Source organism: Platalea leucorodia, assembly GCF_965183815.1.
Source record: "Platalea leucorodia genome assembly, chromosome: 4".
NCBI classification, from domain to species: Eukaryota; Metazoa; Chordata; class Aves; order Pelecaniformes; family Threskiornithidae; genus Platalea; species Platalea leucorodia.
Window position 1 is genome coordinate 73,257,221 of NC_138826.1, and position 13,371 is coordinate 73,270,591.

The 13,371-nt window shown below is 39.8% G+C and overlaps 1 protein-coding gene across 5 annotated transcripts in view; it reads right to left on the reverse strand.

Annotated features, from left to right (window-relative positions):
- Positions 1-10,269, reverse strand: part of ATF7IP (activating transcription factor 7 interacting protein) — a 114,917-nt gene extending 104,648 nt beyond the window's left edge. The window contains exons 1-2 of one of the 5 annotated variants that reach the window (XM_082309493.1): positions 9,792-9,984; positions 8,437-8,498 (exon numbers count right to left, since the gene is read on the reverse strand). In XM_082309493.1, the coding sequence (XP_082165619.1) occupies positions 8,437-8,498; positions 9,792-9,950 (221 nt within the window). In that variant the 5' untranslated portion in view covers positions 9,951-9,984. Of the gene's footprint in view, positions 1-248; positions 358-8,436; positions 8,499-9,791; positions 9,985-10,129 lie in introns of those variants that run through there. The other 4 variants (XM_082309498.1, XM_082309490.1, XM_082309497.1 and 1 more) reach the window with 4 other exon arrangements.
- Positions 10,270-13,371: the final 3,102 nt, after the last annotated feature.

A 13,371-nucleotide genomic window follows, 5' to 3' on the forward strand; every position in this document is an offset into this window, starting at 1 on the left:
CCCAATCTACCCTGTAACTGAGAAAGGATAGAGGTCTATGCATTAATTCAGTGAGAGAGGGGAGGCAAAAAAAAACCCAAACCAAACAAGAAACACCAAACAAAACAGAACAAAAAACCAGCAAAAAACACCCCTCTGTTGATAAGAAAGGACAGTATTTTAAGATATTTTATACAGCTTAGAATTAGTTAATTTTGCCTAAACAAAAGTTTGAAACTGTTTCTCAGCAAAGCAGAGCTGGTGCTTACCTCTACGGTCTGGAGCATGTGATGGCAACAGCTCTGCTCATTTGCATACAGTCAAGCTAAACTGCTGCAATGAAGAGCACTTTGTCAGCCATTTTGAAACTGCACTGTCTCAGCTGCACTGAAAACGTGATTAAGATGGCTGCAATGTGCACTCAAGACCAGCCACTCAGTGACAACTCAGCAGTGGATAAAACATTTGTACAGCGAAGCACCTCCCTCTTTGCCACACTGCAACAAACTGCACAGGCAGAGGGGGGCCAGAGGAATGGTTTCTTTGACAGGCAGGAAGTGGTTAATGCACGGCTGCAACACTGCAGCTACTCACAGCACCACTGGTAAAGAGAAAACTAAAATAAACCAAAAACCACAGAGAGGCAGCCCTGCTAGGTCTGTGATCCAGGATTTGCGTACTTCAAATCCCTCCCAACTCCAGGCAGTTCATAATCCATGTCACATATTAACAGCCACAGATACAGAGCCAGATCATGCATAGAACTGACAAACATTAGGGAATACTTTTCAAGAGCAGCCTCATTTCTGTCTTAAAAAAAAAACAAAAACAAAAACAAACAAAACCTTAAGAATCTGATCTATACCTTTTTACAGCACCACCTATTTTGAAATATTGTGTAATATTAGTTGCCCAATAGAACAGCTTTAGTTGGGGGGGGGGAAGGAAGTTCACTTTGTAAATAAGGAAGCTAGCAAAAAACCCAAGAACACTCCAGAACTTCACTGCCTGCAGAAATCAAGTATCTAATTCTCTATAAATGACGCAGTATGTTGTGTAAGTTTTTCAAAGGAGAGACATATCTAGAGCACCTTCAGCAGTTTTGCTGGAATCTTCTTGTAATGATACTGAGTAGTTTGTTCCTAAAGAACTGTTCTGGGAACCAACGGGGGGGGGGGGGGGGGGGGGGGGGGGACGACGGACAGTGGGGTTGTCAAAAGAATACACAATTTTATCTTAAGTTCTGCTTGCCTGCGTTAAGACAGGTTCTTCTTAATATTTGTTTATTAACGCCAATCACCCGCTCTTGTCCAGGCAACAGTGGATCATTTCTGGAGGGAGCTCCTGTGTATCTGCCTCATTTCATCATGTACACCTCTTCTACAAAATCCAAATACGGCTATTTTAAAACAAAATAGCTGCAAGTGCACATGGGGCGATCCTGAAGGACATTAATGTTGAATTATTCCTAACCTTCTACCAAAAAATAGTCTTTGTGATCCAAAATTAGCCCAAGACGGTAAGCTCCCCCCCAAAAAAAGTGGGAGAACATGCCCTCCATCTACTTTTTTTATGAAAATGTCTCAACTTACGTAACTGTGCATGTCTGTTGCCAGCTGTAGCTGGTTATTTCAGGACTGATTAATCATGCCAGCAGTAGTTGTCTGATGCACTCATCAGCACCACGGTTAGTATTTCAAACTTAAAAATGTTGAAATACACCATCTGGCTAATACAAGGACAAAAGGAAAAGCATGATTTGCAACACAAGAAAAAGTACATGCCACATACATGTAAACAGCTACACTGATTATTATTGTCTTTGATAATACAGTACAGATTCAGAGGACTAAACTAAAATATGCTTGAAGTTCAAATGCCCAAAAGACAAGTCTCTCGGAAACAAATTTGTGAAGACTGGAGAACAACTTCATTAGAATTCATTTAAAATTAGCCACTACACTGAAGCTTTTCTTCGCCAAGACCTACTATTAAATCAAAAATAAAGCTTACAACAAATTCAAAAGAAATGTTTTCTATTAGCCAGTTATAACTCCATGTTGCTTATTCTGAATTTCATACATAGAACACCCTCAGCTTACAGGGATTTACAGTAACTTGTAACATTCAAACTTAGTATTTCATTTATATGAAAAACATACATACACTTTGATTTCCACAATAGCAATGTTTTAAATAGAAGAGAATTCTATGTTTAGCTCACGTACAAAATTCCTACATCAAAAGGTGAATTCTGACCTCCAGTCCTAGAAGTTCTACAAAAACCTAGGGAGGTTCTAATCCAGGACCCAAGAGCTACACTTGTACAACACTGCATTCTCTAACATTCAGTCTTGGAGCTGGATATATGGAAACTCAATGACTTGAAAAGGTTTGAATAGGCATAACTACTTGGCAAAAAAATTCCAGAGAACACTTCCACTGAGCCAGAGAAAACAGAACCCATGTCACACTCCAGTTGCTGCAGTCAATTGTCTTACCTTGTCAGAAAGCTTCGTGAACACGCAGAAGGACTGATACGTTAATACAGACGCCTAGTTGCAAAAGATCTAGCTGAATGGTAAGAAACCATATGCATTTACTCAAGAGTTCACTTCAATATACTTTGGTTAACATACACAGGTGTGTTGATATGTTAAAAAAATATTACCCAAACTAATTTTAAAATAAAACCTGACGTTTAATTAAACACAAAATTAGGAGTGAAGTAACTCATTTGAGAATGCTTTGGTCCAGGAAATATTAAAGTGAACCTACACTAATGTGGAATTCCTATATTAGCATGAGACTACAATTTCTCATTGCTACTTAGGGTGGCATCTATACAGGTTCTCTAAAAATAAAAAATAAGAAAATTGGGCATTTTAAAAAGATTCAGGATGGAATTTAAAATTAACCTGTTATGTTTAGATTTCTCTTAAATACACAATAAGAACTCCAAACAACCTTAACTCTGCCCTCTTTTGATGGTATGCCAACACACTGCAGTATCATCTCAGCAAGTTCAATTATTCTAGTCATAAGTTAAATCTTAAAACAGAACTTCCACTTTCCAACCTTCTCATGAACATCAAACAAGAAACTCAAGAGAATAGTACCCTGTCATTTCTCTAATTGCTGCCCTATATAAGTAATATCATCCCCCAACACACCTCTCAAATATCATTACATAGAGTCAGACTTTATACCAGGCCTCCTACCCTAAAGAATCAAGGGGAGGCAGATAATTCTGGACTTTCAAACAGCATTTATGTCATTTCACATTACAAGGGCAGTAAAAAAGCAGCGAAAGCATAAATAATTTCTTTTGCTCTACTTATAAGCTTAGAAACTAGTCTGCTGCCTATAATCCACATCTCATCCACTTTTCTCATTTACCCTCTTCTTTTCATGTTATTTTTTGGGTTTTTTTTTTCCATGTTAGTTAACATTAAGTGGACAAAACAGTTCTTACACTGATGAAATTAATGAGAGACTATGACTTTTTGTAGGGATCTGAATTGAAGTCTCAATAGACCATCTACTGAAACCCTCCTTTATTCCTATATTTACACAGGCCAGTAGGCCGACTTCAAGAAACATCTCGGCTCTCGCTTAAGGACTGCAAGAACTTTGCAGATAAAAACTACTTAAATTATTGGGGAAAAGAAAGAGTCCATGATGACCATGAGACAAGGAACACTAAACTCCAGAAAGTCAAAGTCTGCATGACATTCAAGGTCTTCCCATAATTCCAAGCCACTTGATGGTACGACCAATGAAGGAAATTTTCAATGTATTGACTGAAGTCAGCAAGCACGTATGTTTATGTGCTAGTTTGCTACTAAACACATTTTGAAAGACTTAAATAAAATTAGAATGCAACATCTTTTTAAAATGACCTTCTGAAAACCGCAGTAAGTTGGAGGCAAAGGTAGAAGGAACTTTCTTTCATGTCAGTTTTTTTTAACTGTAACATTTCTTTACACTATTGTGAAATGGATGATAATGCTTAGGACAGCACAGAATGACAGAGCAAATATACAGCTTACTTCAACAGCTAGCTGACATATCCACAGTTATATCATCCATAAAACCTGTGCTTTGAGTACATGAATTTACTTAAGAGCATTTTCAGAAATTGAATCTAGAAAAGAAAAACATTTTTCTTGTATTAAAAATATCCAAGTTACACACAGCAAACAAACTCTATTAGTTTACCTAAATATCTTAGAAAATAAATTATTCCAAAAAATACTTTGCACACAGCCATCTATTTTACTAACATCTCACATGATTTGGTGTTTGTTCCTGGAAGAAATAAGAGCTGGTAACTCATGAGTACAGTTTTTACTCATTTATAACATGCACAGCTCAAAATAAAACATCTTAAAGGGCATAGCTTTTTTTTTTTTTTTGTAAAGTTACTCATAAATCAAGGAAAATAAAGGGCATTTATACAATATACATACATACACAGAGTGTTCTGAATTCATCCACAGTATTATGATGGGAGCTGACATACAACTGAAGATCAGGCTTTTTTTTAATACTACATATAGTTACTATTATGCCTTCAGCTATACCACCAAGGAATCATTACTAACAAAAAGGGGCGGGGGGAATCAGGTGGAGGCAGACTTGCTGTTAAATACACTGACAATTTTAAGAAGTATACATCAGAGGTACTAAATAAGATAATGAATGAGCAATGGAACTAGTGAAACCACATCTCTGGCAGATTTATAAACATTGTCTTGCTACTTTTTATCAGAGTAACCTCAGGTTATCATTGGTGCCTTACTACACTGGGCAAGCAAGTGCATGTACATGGCTAGTCTGAAGCTGCATGCTGACATGACAGCCTCCATACTGCTTTGACAGACAATACCTATGTCCTGACTGACAACAAGTTATCCCCCCCAAAACAACGTGTAACTGCCAAGTTCCCTCACTGGGGACAATGGTAGCCTCTCCTCGCCCCAGCTGCTTGTTTTCACAAAATTTGCAGGAATTAATTATCTTTGATACTTACTACTCTGTCAAATTTACTGAAAACCAACAACTCTTTCAAGAATTACTAATGATAGAACAACTGACAAACAATGATCACATAAAATTGGACTACTATACTAGAACTGAGCAGATTTCTATTAAAACTTGTAGGGATGTGACACAATTAAACATTTTTGTCATGTATCTGTTTTGCAATTTTTTGCTTAAGCAAAAAAAGATAATTTATATTTGTTAAACACATTTATCTTATAAGTGGAATTCCTAAGTGCCATTTAAGAACCTTAATCATGTATTTTTTAAGTTTCATGCAGGCATTTATTTTTCACTAACAGCATTCTGTTTTTTCTTTAATACTAACGTAACCTCAAATGAAAACATAAAACACAAAGCCACATAAAACTCAAGTTTAGCTGAAATTCTACTCTTAACTTTGGTTTTCTGCATATATATATATATATGCACACAAACAGTGAAGACAGAACAGAGATAAGAACTAGAACATTAACTAAAACCAGAATATGTGACCAAAGACAAAAAAAAAACCCAACCAAACAAAACAGACTTCCATTTCTGAATCACAATTCAATTGTTTACACCCTGAAAAGCTAGAGAGTATATTGGTTTAGTTCAATCTCTACCATTGTAAAAAAAAATACTAATGCATTCTGCAGATCCAGTTTCTGGATAACTGGTACCAGTATTTCATATCTCTAAAATTGATCACACTCACTTTTATAGTCTGATCTGTAAGCTAACAATGAACTTTAATGTAGAATGTTTTAGTCTCTGGAAGCATCTGATCATAGGAACTCAAGGATTTTCTGACCCCCATTGCTACAGAAATAGGGAGGAAAAAAAGTAACAAACCCCCCCACATATAAACAAAAAAGGTAAGACACCTAAACACACTACAAATGATACACAAAAATCTCTTCGGGCAAATGAAAATTAAGATCCCGTAACATCATGCAAAATTTTGTTTTTAAAAAAGATAACCAGAACTCAAAGGCTGACAAAATCTATGCTCCAGATCCTCCTGACTGAAAATCTCAAAGCTAGAAGACTTTACAGTTACCTTCTTTGGGATCAGCCACCAGGCTTTAATATCCAAAACAAGACTGAGCTACAGGAATTTTAAGTATGAAGTATTACCCAATTCAGATCTAAACTTTATTCAGAGATTAAGACATTCTGTAACTGTCCAACCTAACAAGAACAGCTGATTACAGAGTTTGCTTTAGAGAACCTAACTTTCTGCTTCTTAATGAGCTGTCAAAAAAATACAAAGTTTTCTGTTGACCCACACAACAACGCTATCTTACTCTCCATCCTGCATTCGGATAAGTCACTGCTGCTTGATGAACAGTTTCTTACAGTATGGTGGAAACAGGACAGTATTTTTTCATACAGTACAGCATATAGTGCGATGAGTATAACTGAAATACCAGAATTACAAATATATATCATGAAAGCATTGTTTGTGTTGGCCAGTGTATGAGTTCCCAATTGTTTTGTGCGCGTAGGTAAATCTTTCAAAGCAATGCCACATACTAAAGAGAAGTAAAGAGTCCAGCCACAGATTTAACTGGAAAATATTAACAATCTTAGATTTCACTGCATTTAAGAGACATATTATACAAAAATATATTAGGGGAAAAAAAAAATAATCAAAACCCCCACATTCACATATCATAATATTTTTTATAACTTGCAACTTATTTTCCTCATCTAATATCTCTTATGAAAACTCTGATGTACATCTGTGTCACTGCAGTAATTTCCAAAATAAACTCATAATATAAACATGTAACTAGCCAACAATATAGAAAAACAGCAGGTGGAGACCAAATGGAAAAAATGCATTCAACTTGCAAACTATTTAAGTAAGAGCAACATACTGGTAAAGTACCTTTTGGCCTTACTATCTACATTTCATGAATAACCTTAAGGTTTTTGGCATAAATATATCATCTGACAATATGCCCAGATAAGCCTAATTTATGATTATACTATTAAAGACATCTAGATGGGGAGAAATTTGATTTTTTTTTTCCTTGTTTTGGAAGGAAAATAGAGTGTCTGGTTTAGTCAGCTACTTTTCACTGTGGAAATATTGTCTGTCTGTAACAGAAAAAATGCCTTCTCCCAAAAATCACAATAAAACACAATGAAAATGAGGATTTAGTTACTAATTAGGAATCAGTTACTAAAATAGGATTTAAAAAATTTTTTTAAAGTGTAAACTGTTTCTGTTTGCAACAAGTTGTGTAAAATTAGTATTTATAATTAAACTGTTTTTATTCAAAGGTTGTTCAGTCTCTTGGCTAGCAAGATCACCTCCCATGCTGGGAGGAAAGCGTATGTCTGTATTATACCACATTTCCTGTCTTTATGCCCCAAATGGAAGCACTACTAAAGTAGCCTTTACAGGAAAACTAACATACTACAGTTAATGTTGATCTTCTGAATATGTGAAATGGGCATAACAATACAAGCTAAAGCAGAAGGTATGAGCAAACGTGGCAGAGTATCACATCTAAGCGTATCTATTGGGATTTGCATCTTATTGAAAACAGGCTTCGTAATGGCTAGGAAATGAGCATTAAGAGGTTCCTCAATAAAAGCATCAAAATGACTGTTTCAATTGATGGATATAATTATTGTATCCTTCTATGAATCAATTCTGTTATGATCAGTTTCAAGCCTACATAGCATTCAAGATAGCCTTGTTAAATTAATTCATACAGCAAAATACAACCCTGTTCCACATTATCACAGGAAGCATCAGTTCAGCGCTGTTACACTTGGTAGCAAGGTTGCAGCTGATAAAAAGCCTTTTACTCCAAGCGATGTAGTAAGTCTACTAAACTAAGAACATAATGATGAGAACACAAAGATCTCTTGAGATTCTTTGAAAAAGAACACACAATGAGCAGTTACTTATAAACAGTGACAAAGCAAGTTTTTCTGTATTTTAATTATTTGGCATTTATCAAAAAAATGTATTGCTACCTGAATTTATTAGTACAATTCCTTTCTGGATTATATGTACATAGGAACTTGATTTGATACTTCTGGAGCATACCAAATAATAAGATAACTGCCAAACTTGAGGAATAAACAGTGGGTGTAGCTGCCATGATTCATGAATTGCCCGAGTCCTCACGCAATCATTAATGAATTCATTTTATGATGGGCCTGACAACTACCATTAGCCCCATTTCAGAGATCTGAAAACTGAGAAATTACCTACCCAAGATCACATATCAAACAGCAGTGTTTTTTCTGTTTGTTCCCCCCCCCCCCCCCAAATTCTTAATATTCAAGGTGATCCTCTCCTTCATACCTTCCTGTAGGACTGCACAAACCAGTACCTAACCAGAAAAACATACTTATTTCTTACATTGATATCTGCTATATATATACAGAGTTCATATTTACCTTATTAATTTCAGATTTAAGCAGAAGTCAAGCACATTCTTCACGTTTTTATTTTTAAAAACCTAAATATAAAGTAAATATTAATAACTGTAATAACTGTAACTAGATCAAACTGGTATAACAGATAATGGCCCAAAATATATTTTAACTTGCAAAAGAAAGCCAAATAGCATACTTGTAGAATATCCTGATCTTGCAGATGCAAATGCCAATAAATTTATTCATAATAATATTGTATTTGCTTGTATAATTGGGGATATTGACCAAACATGTTTATTAACATACTCTTACTTCCGCCAATTAGCACATTAAATAAACTGCCTGGATGCACAAGTATTATTTTTCTGTGACTGCATGAAGGCTGCAGTTTTAAGCTCATTGATTGTTGCCTAGAAAAATTGAGCTGTTCACTCCTTTATTTTAAGAGAATATTTTTCCATCAACAATTCCATTCAATTTTTCCATCCACCAAGTCTGTGTTAAGGGTTACACTGACATTACAATAGACAGATTTATTTCAAGATTACGGTTATGCAACAAAATATTCTAATGTAAGCATTTCCACTGGATATCTGTCAAAGATTAAGAGATCTAATAAGAAGGACAGATAACTGCTAAAAGAAAAAACTGCTTGAGGACAATGCTACACCTCTAACAGGCTCCAATGTCACATCAGAATTAAAATATGAAACGCTTAACCATGAATACAGTTTCAATACTTTAAATGTTTAAGTTCAAAGAAAATTAGAAGTTCAAATGTACCTTCTTTACATGAATATACTACTTAAACTGTTAACTTCTGCCATTTTGTTTGATGTGGGTCTTCACAGAAACCTGGAGTAGCCACTCTGGCCTTGTTTACTAATGACATCACACAAATAACGCGCAACTAGGCCGCCTTTTTTTCCCCCCACTGAAACACCCTCATTTCTAGTAAATTAGCATGCCCGTATACTGCAGAAACTTTAATCTGAAGTTCATCAGTGCACTACTGAGCGCAATAACAAGAAAAACGGTTTCTCCTCGTTGCTTCCACAGCCCATCCACCGCCACACTCAAGATCCACACCCGTTGTATTTGCGAGGATATCCACTGGCTGCGTACAGCACCACCCAGGTCACGCCATCCCCAATTCGGATGGGGAGTAAGGAAAGGCTTTCGAGGCGCCAGGCAGCCGGACGTGCCGCCGTCCCACCCAAACACCCGCCCCGTGCGGCGGAGGAGGCGCCTCCGCCTCACCTCACCGGTGCATAAGGCAGAATGCAAGCAGACAACCGCCTGGTGTTGCCCAGCTCTCTGCGCCTTCAGGGCTCGGCGGAGTGCCCCAGCTGTGCCCTGCCCCACGCCAGACCTACCTGTGACCCGCAGCGGCCGCCGCGGGGATCCCTCCACGCGTGGGGTCGGAGGAAGGCGCCTCCCCGCACCCCGCTCCCCACCTGCTGCCACCTCTGCGCGAAAACCGCACCGCGCATGCGCGCCGCCGCCTGCACTGGAGCCGGGTCACGTGCTCCCATGCAGCGCGCGCCTAGCTGCGCTGCGCCTGTGAGCGAGCGTGGGTGCGCGCAGCGGCGCGTGTGCAAAGCTGCAGCCCCGGAGCATGCGCACTGCCGCCGCCGCCACCGCGCGGGGGAGCGTTCCGCCTAGAGTGCTGCCGGTGCCCGGCCGTTCGCGCCCCGCAGGGGACGTGCGGTACCTGCGCCCCCGCGTCCCGCCGCAGCTCCTGCCTCAGCGCTCGGCCGCCGCCGCCGCCGCTCCCGCCTTCCCGGTGCCGCTGCCGCCGTAGATTCAAAATCGGAACCCGCTCCGGGCACCAACGCCGCCTCCCCTCGTCGCACGCGCCGGGCCGTTATGCAAATAGGCCCCGTGTCCCCTCCCCTCTCTCGGCTGACCCCGCCCCCTCCGTGGGCACAGGGGCCGGCAGTGGGGGCTGCCTCGGAGCCGGCCAATCCCAGGGCCGGCCATCTTGGCGGCATGCAAATGAGCCGCCGAGTTATTTAAATGAGCAGGTGGCTCCGCCCCTTGGCGGGCGGCGGCCGACGGTTATTCGCGATAACGCGCCGGGGCCGAGGCGCGCGCTGCCGCCGTCGCTGCCAGGGGGCGCTGCGGTGGGGCCGGGGGCAGGGCGGGATGTGCCGGCATCGGCCCGTCCTTCCTCCCTGCCTCCCTCCCGCCCTCAGCTTCCCGCCACAGCGGCTGTGGGCTGTGTGGCTCTGCAGCCTCTCTCACACCTCTGACAGCCTGCCCGAGGTCCGCTGGGCATCTCTGAAAATAACCTGTGTTATCAGCTTCCTGCATCGCTTGCTGCGGCTCCCTTACTGCCCCTCTTGTTCCGGTTCTGAGCTGTGTGCGGGGTAACTTGACGTTTTCTCTACGACAGGCTGCACCTGGCCAAAACATGCAGGCTTAGGGTTTTTTTAATAACCAGCTTTGGGTTTCAAAAGTGCCAAGAAACCAAACTACTGCTGGCTGTGCTTTAAGTGGATCTAAGGCACATGGCTTATCCTGGGTGAGCTGCAGGTGAAAACCGCAACTGGCCATTTCCCACCCGCCCTCCATTTCTGCCTCAGGGGTGTGGGTGGGAGGGGGAGAAAACCATGGGACCTGCTTTAATCTGAGCCAGAACTTGGCACACTTTGTACTGTAGCCAAAGGCAGGAATGACCATTGCCAACAGCTGGTCTGTCCCACGTGGCACGGGTCCGGTCTAGCAGAGAGACTGGCGGCTGTATACTCAAGTACCCAAGAAGCTACAAGAGCATAGGAGGACACGTAGAATTTTCAGCAGAAACGCTTACATACCATCTGTGCTAATTTAGTGCTGAGATTCAAGTACCAGTCACCTACTAACCCCGTAATGGGGTTCCCTCCCATTAAAGCCAATAAAGTTCCCATTCTTCCTACTGAAGGCATGAAAAATGGCATCCTGATCTATCTGCTTCAAGAGTAAGCTAAATATGAATTAAGTTTTTGTCCATCGCATACAGACCAGGCTGACCAACAGGGCGCTCTGTTCCTGTATGTCATGAAACTACCTATGATACAGCCAATGTAAAAGTCCCGTCAGATGTGCTTGGCGGATTGAGGGGCAGTGCTTTAAGATGCTGCCATTCCCAGTGGGTTGCGTGACCTCCCTGCTACATGCTTCCATTGCACAGCCAAGACAGAAGAAGGAAATGTGTACATGTCCCCACAAATTTGTGCAAATGCATCTGCGACAGTGCTATAAGGAGGTGTACTAGCCTGGGAACTTGAACTGCCGAAATGTGAACATATATCTTTCTCTGCCATCTTTGCTACAGGCATGACAATTTCTAAGAGAAAGTGTGACAGGCACATGCAACAGTGATTTCTGAAACTTTCATAGCTAGCTTTAACAAGCTGCAGTGCAATACTGGAATGTTTTGTCTTGGAAAAAGGGAGACTTGAATTTTAGTTGAGTCTTCTGAGCTTTTGTGTACAGAGGACACGGTATTTCAGAAAGAGAAGGCTAGAATTATCCAGAAGTTGGCCGTTCCTAGCCATGCCTATTGTTTAACTTGAAATTTCACTTTTGCAGGGTCCATGCATATAGATCCTTTGAGAGTCAATCAGGAGTGAATGCTTTGTGGCTAAAAGATGCATGTTTTCAGAAGACTGGGTATTAGTACAGCCATCTCTTTGGAAAACAATTGGTGTCATTCCAAACTTCATCTAGTATGGAAGCCGTTACAGCAACATAGTATTTTGTCCACTGCAGTGCATTTCGTGCACCTAAAGGGAGAATGAAGAAGGTTTTGTCACCCTAAAAAATATACAGTTTGTCAAGTCTGCATTTAGGTATGAATTTGCTGCTCTTAGCTTGTTTTTTGTTTTTTGTTTTGGTTTTTTTTTCCCTCACAAATAAATAGAAAATACAGAAATGCACCAAGAAACGAATGATTACAAAAATCTTTCTTGGATGTCTGAGGAAAAGATAGTACTGAAAATCTGAGTGCCTCAAAAAAATCTTGTTTGTCAGGCCTAATATCTGTCTCCATTTGGTGATAAAACAGAGTTTAATCAGCAGCTGAGGGGACCCATCGACTACTACTAGAAGAGAGGGGATGCTGTTGGTTGTGATTATCCCCAGACTCTAGATTGCTGACAATCTCCGAAGAGTTTGTAAGTCTACTTATAAGCATGCTACTGTTCTTTCAAATGCAGAAGAATCCAGCTGCCCAGAGTTTATGCGTTGTTGACGAGGACAGAAACTGAGAAACCTCTGAAAGAAGTTCAGAGAGCCAGTTCTGTAATGAAATACAGAAATATGAAAGTTGCCATTGAAATCTCACACTTAAATAGCACGGGAAAGTTTCTGCAAGGCCCAGTAGACCAATGGCTATTTCTTAAGAATTACTCATAAATATTTCCAATGCTGTTTAGAAAGATGTTTTTGTGTGTTTTTGTTTTGATATGTTTTTTAAATTATTAATAAATTAAACACTTACTTGAAGGGTGACAGGAAAGAAATGCATATATATATATATATACGTATAATTGCCTAGAAATTTAGCTTGGTGTATGAATTCTTTTTGCAAAGACAGAAGGTGTTCCTGTTCTTCACCAAAGCTTTACAATAATGACAGAAGTGGAATACAATAACTTTCTTTGCTCCAAAATAGTTACAGAAAGACAAACTATTAAAAAGCAAACAAACAAAATCAGTTAATTTTGTTTTCAGGACTGCTTGTTGTTGATCACCAAAGACAAGAAAGATTAACAGAAAATCAGCATCGAAATTATTTTTAAATGCAAAATTTATTTTCATTCTTGTTTTACTTCGCACAAATTATGTTAATATGTTCATCATGATATCATAGCCATTTTCTATCATTACAAATACATATCAGATGATTTATTATTGCTTAAAAACGGGTTTATAGAAAAACTGAAGAATACACCCCATAATTTTTTTTAA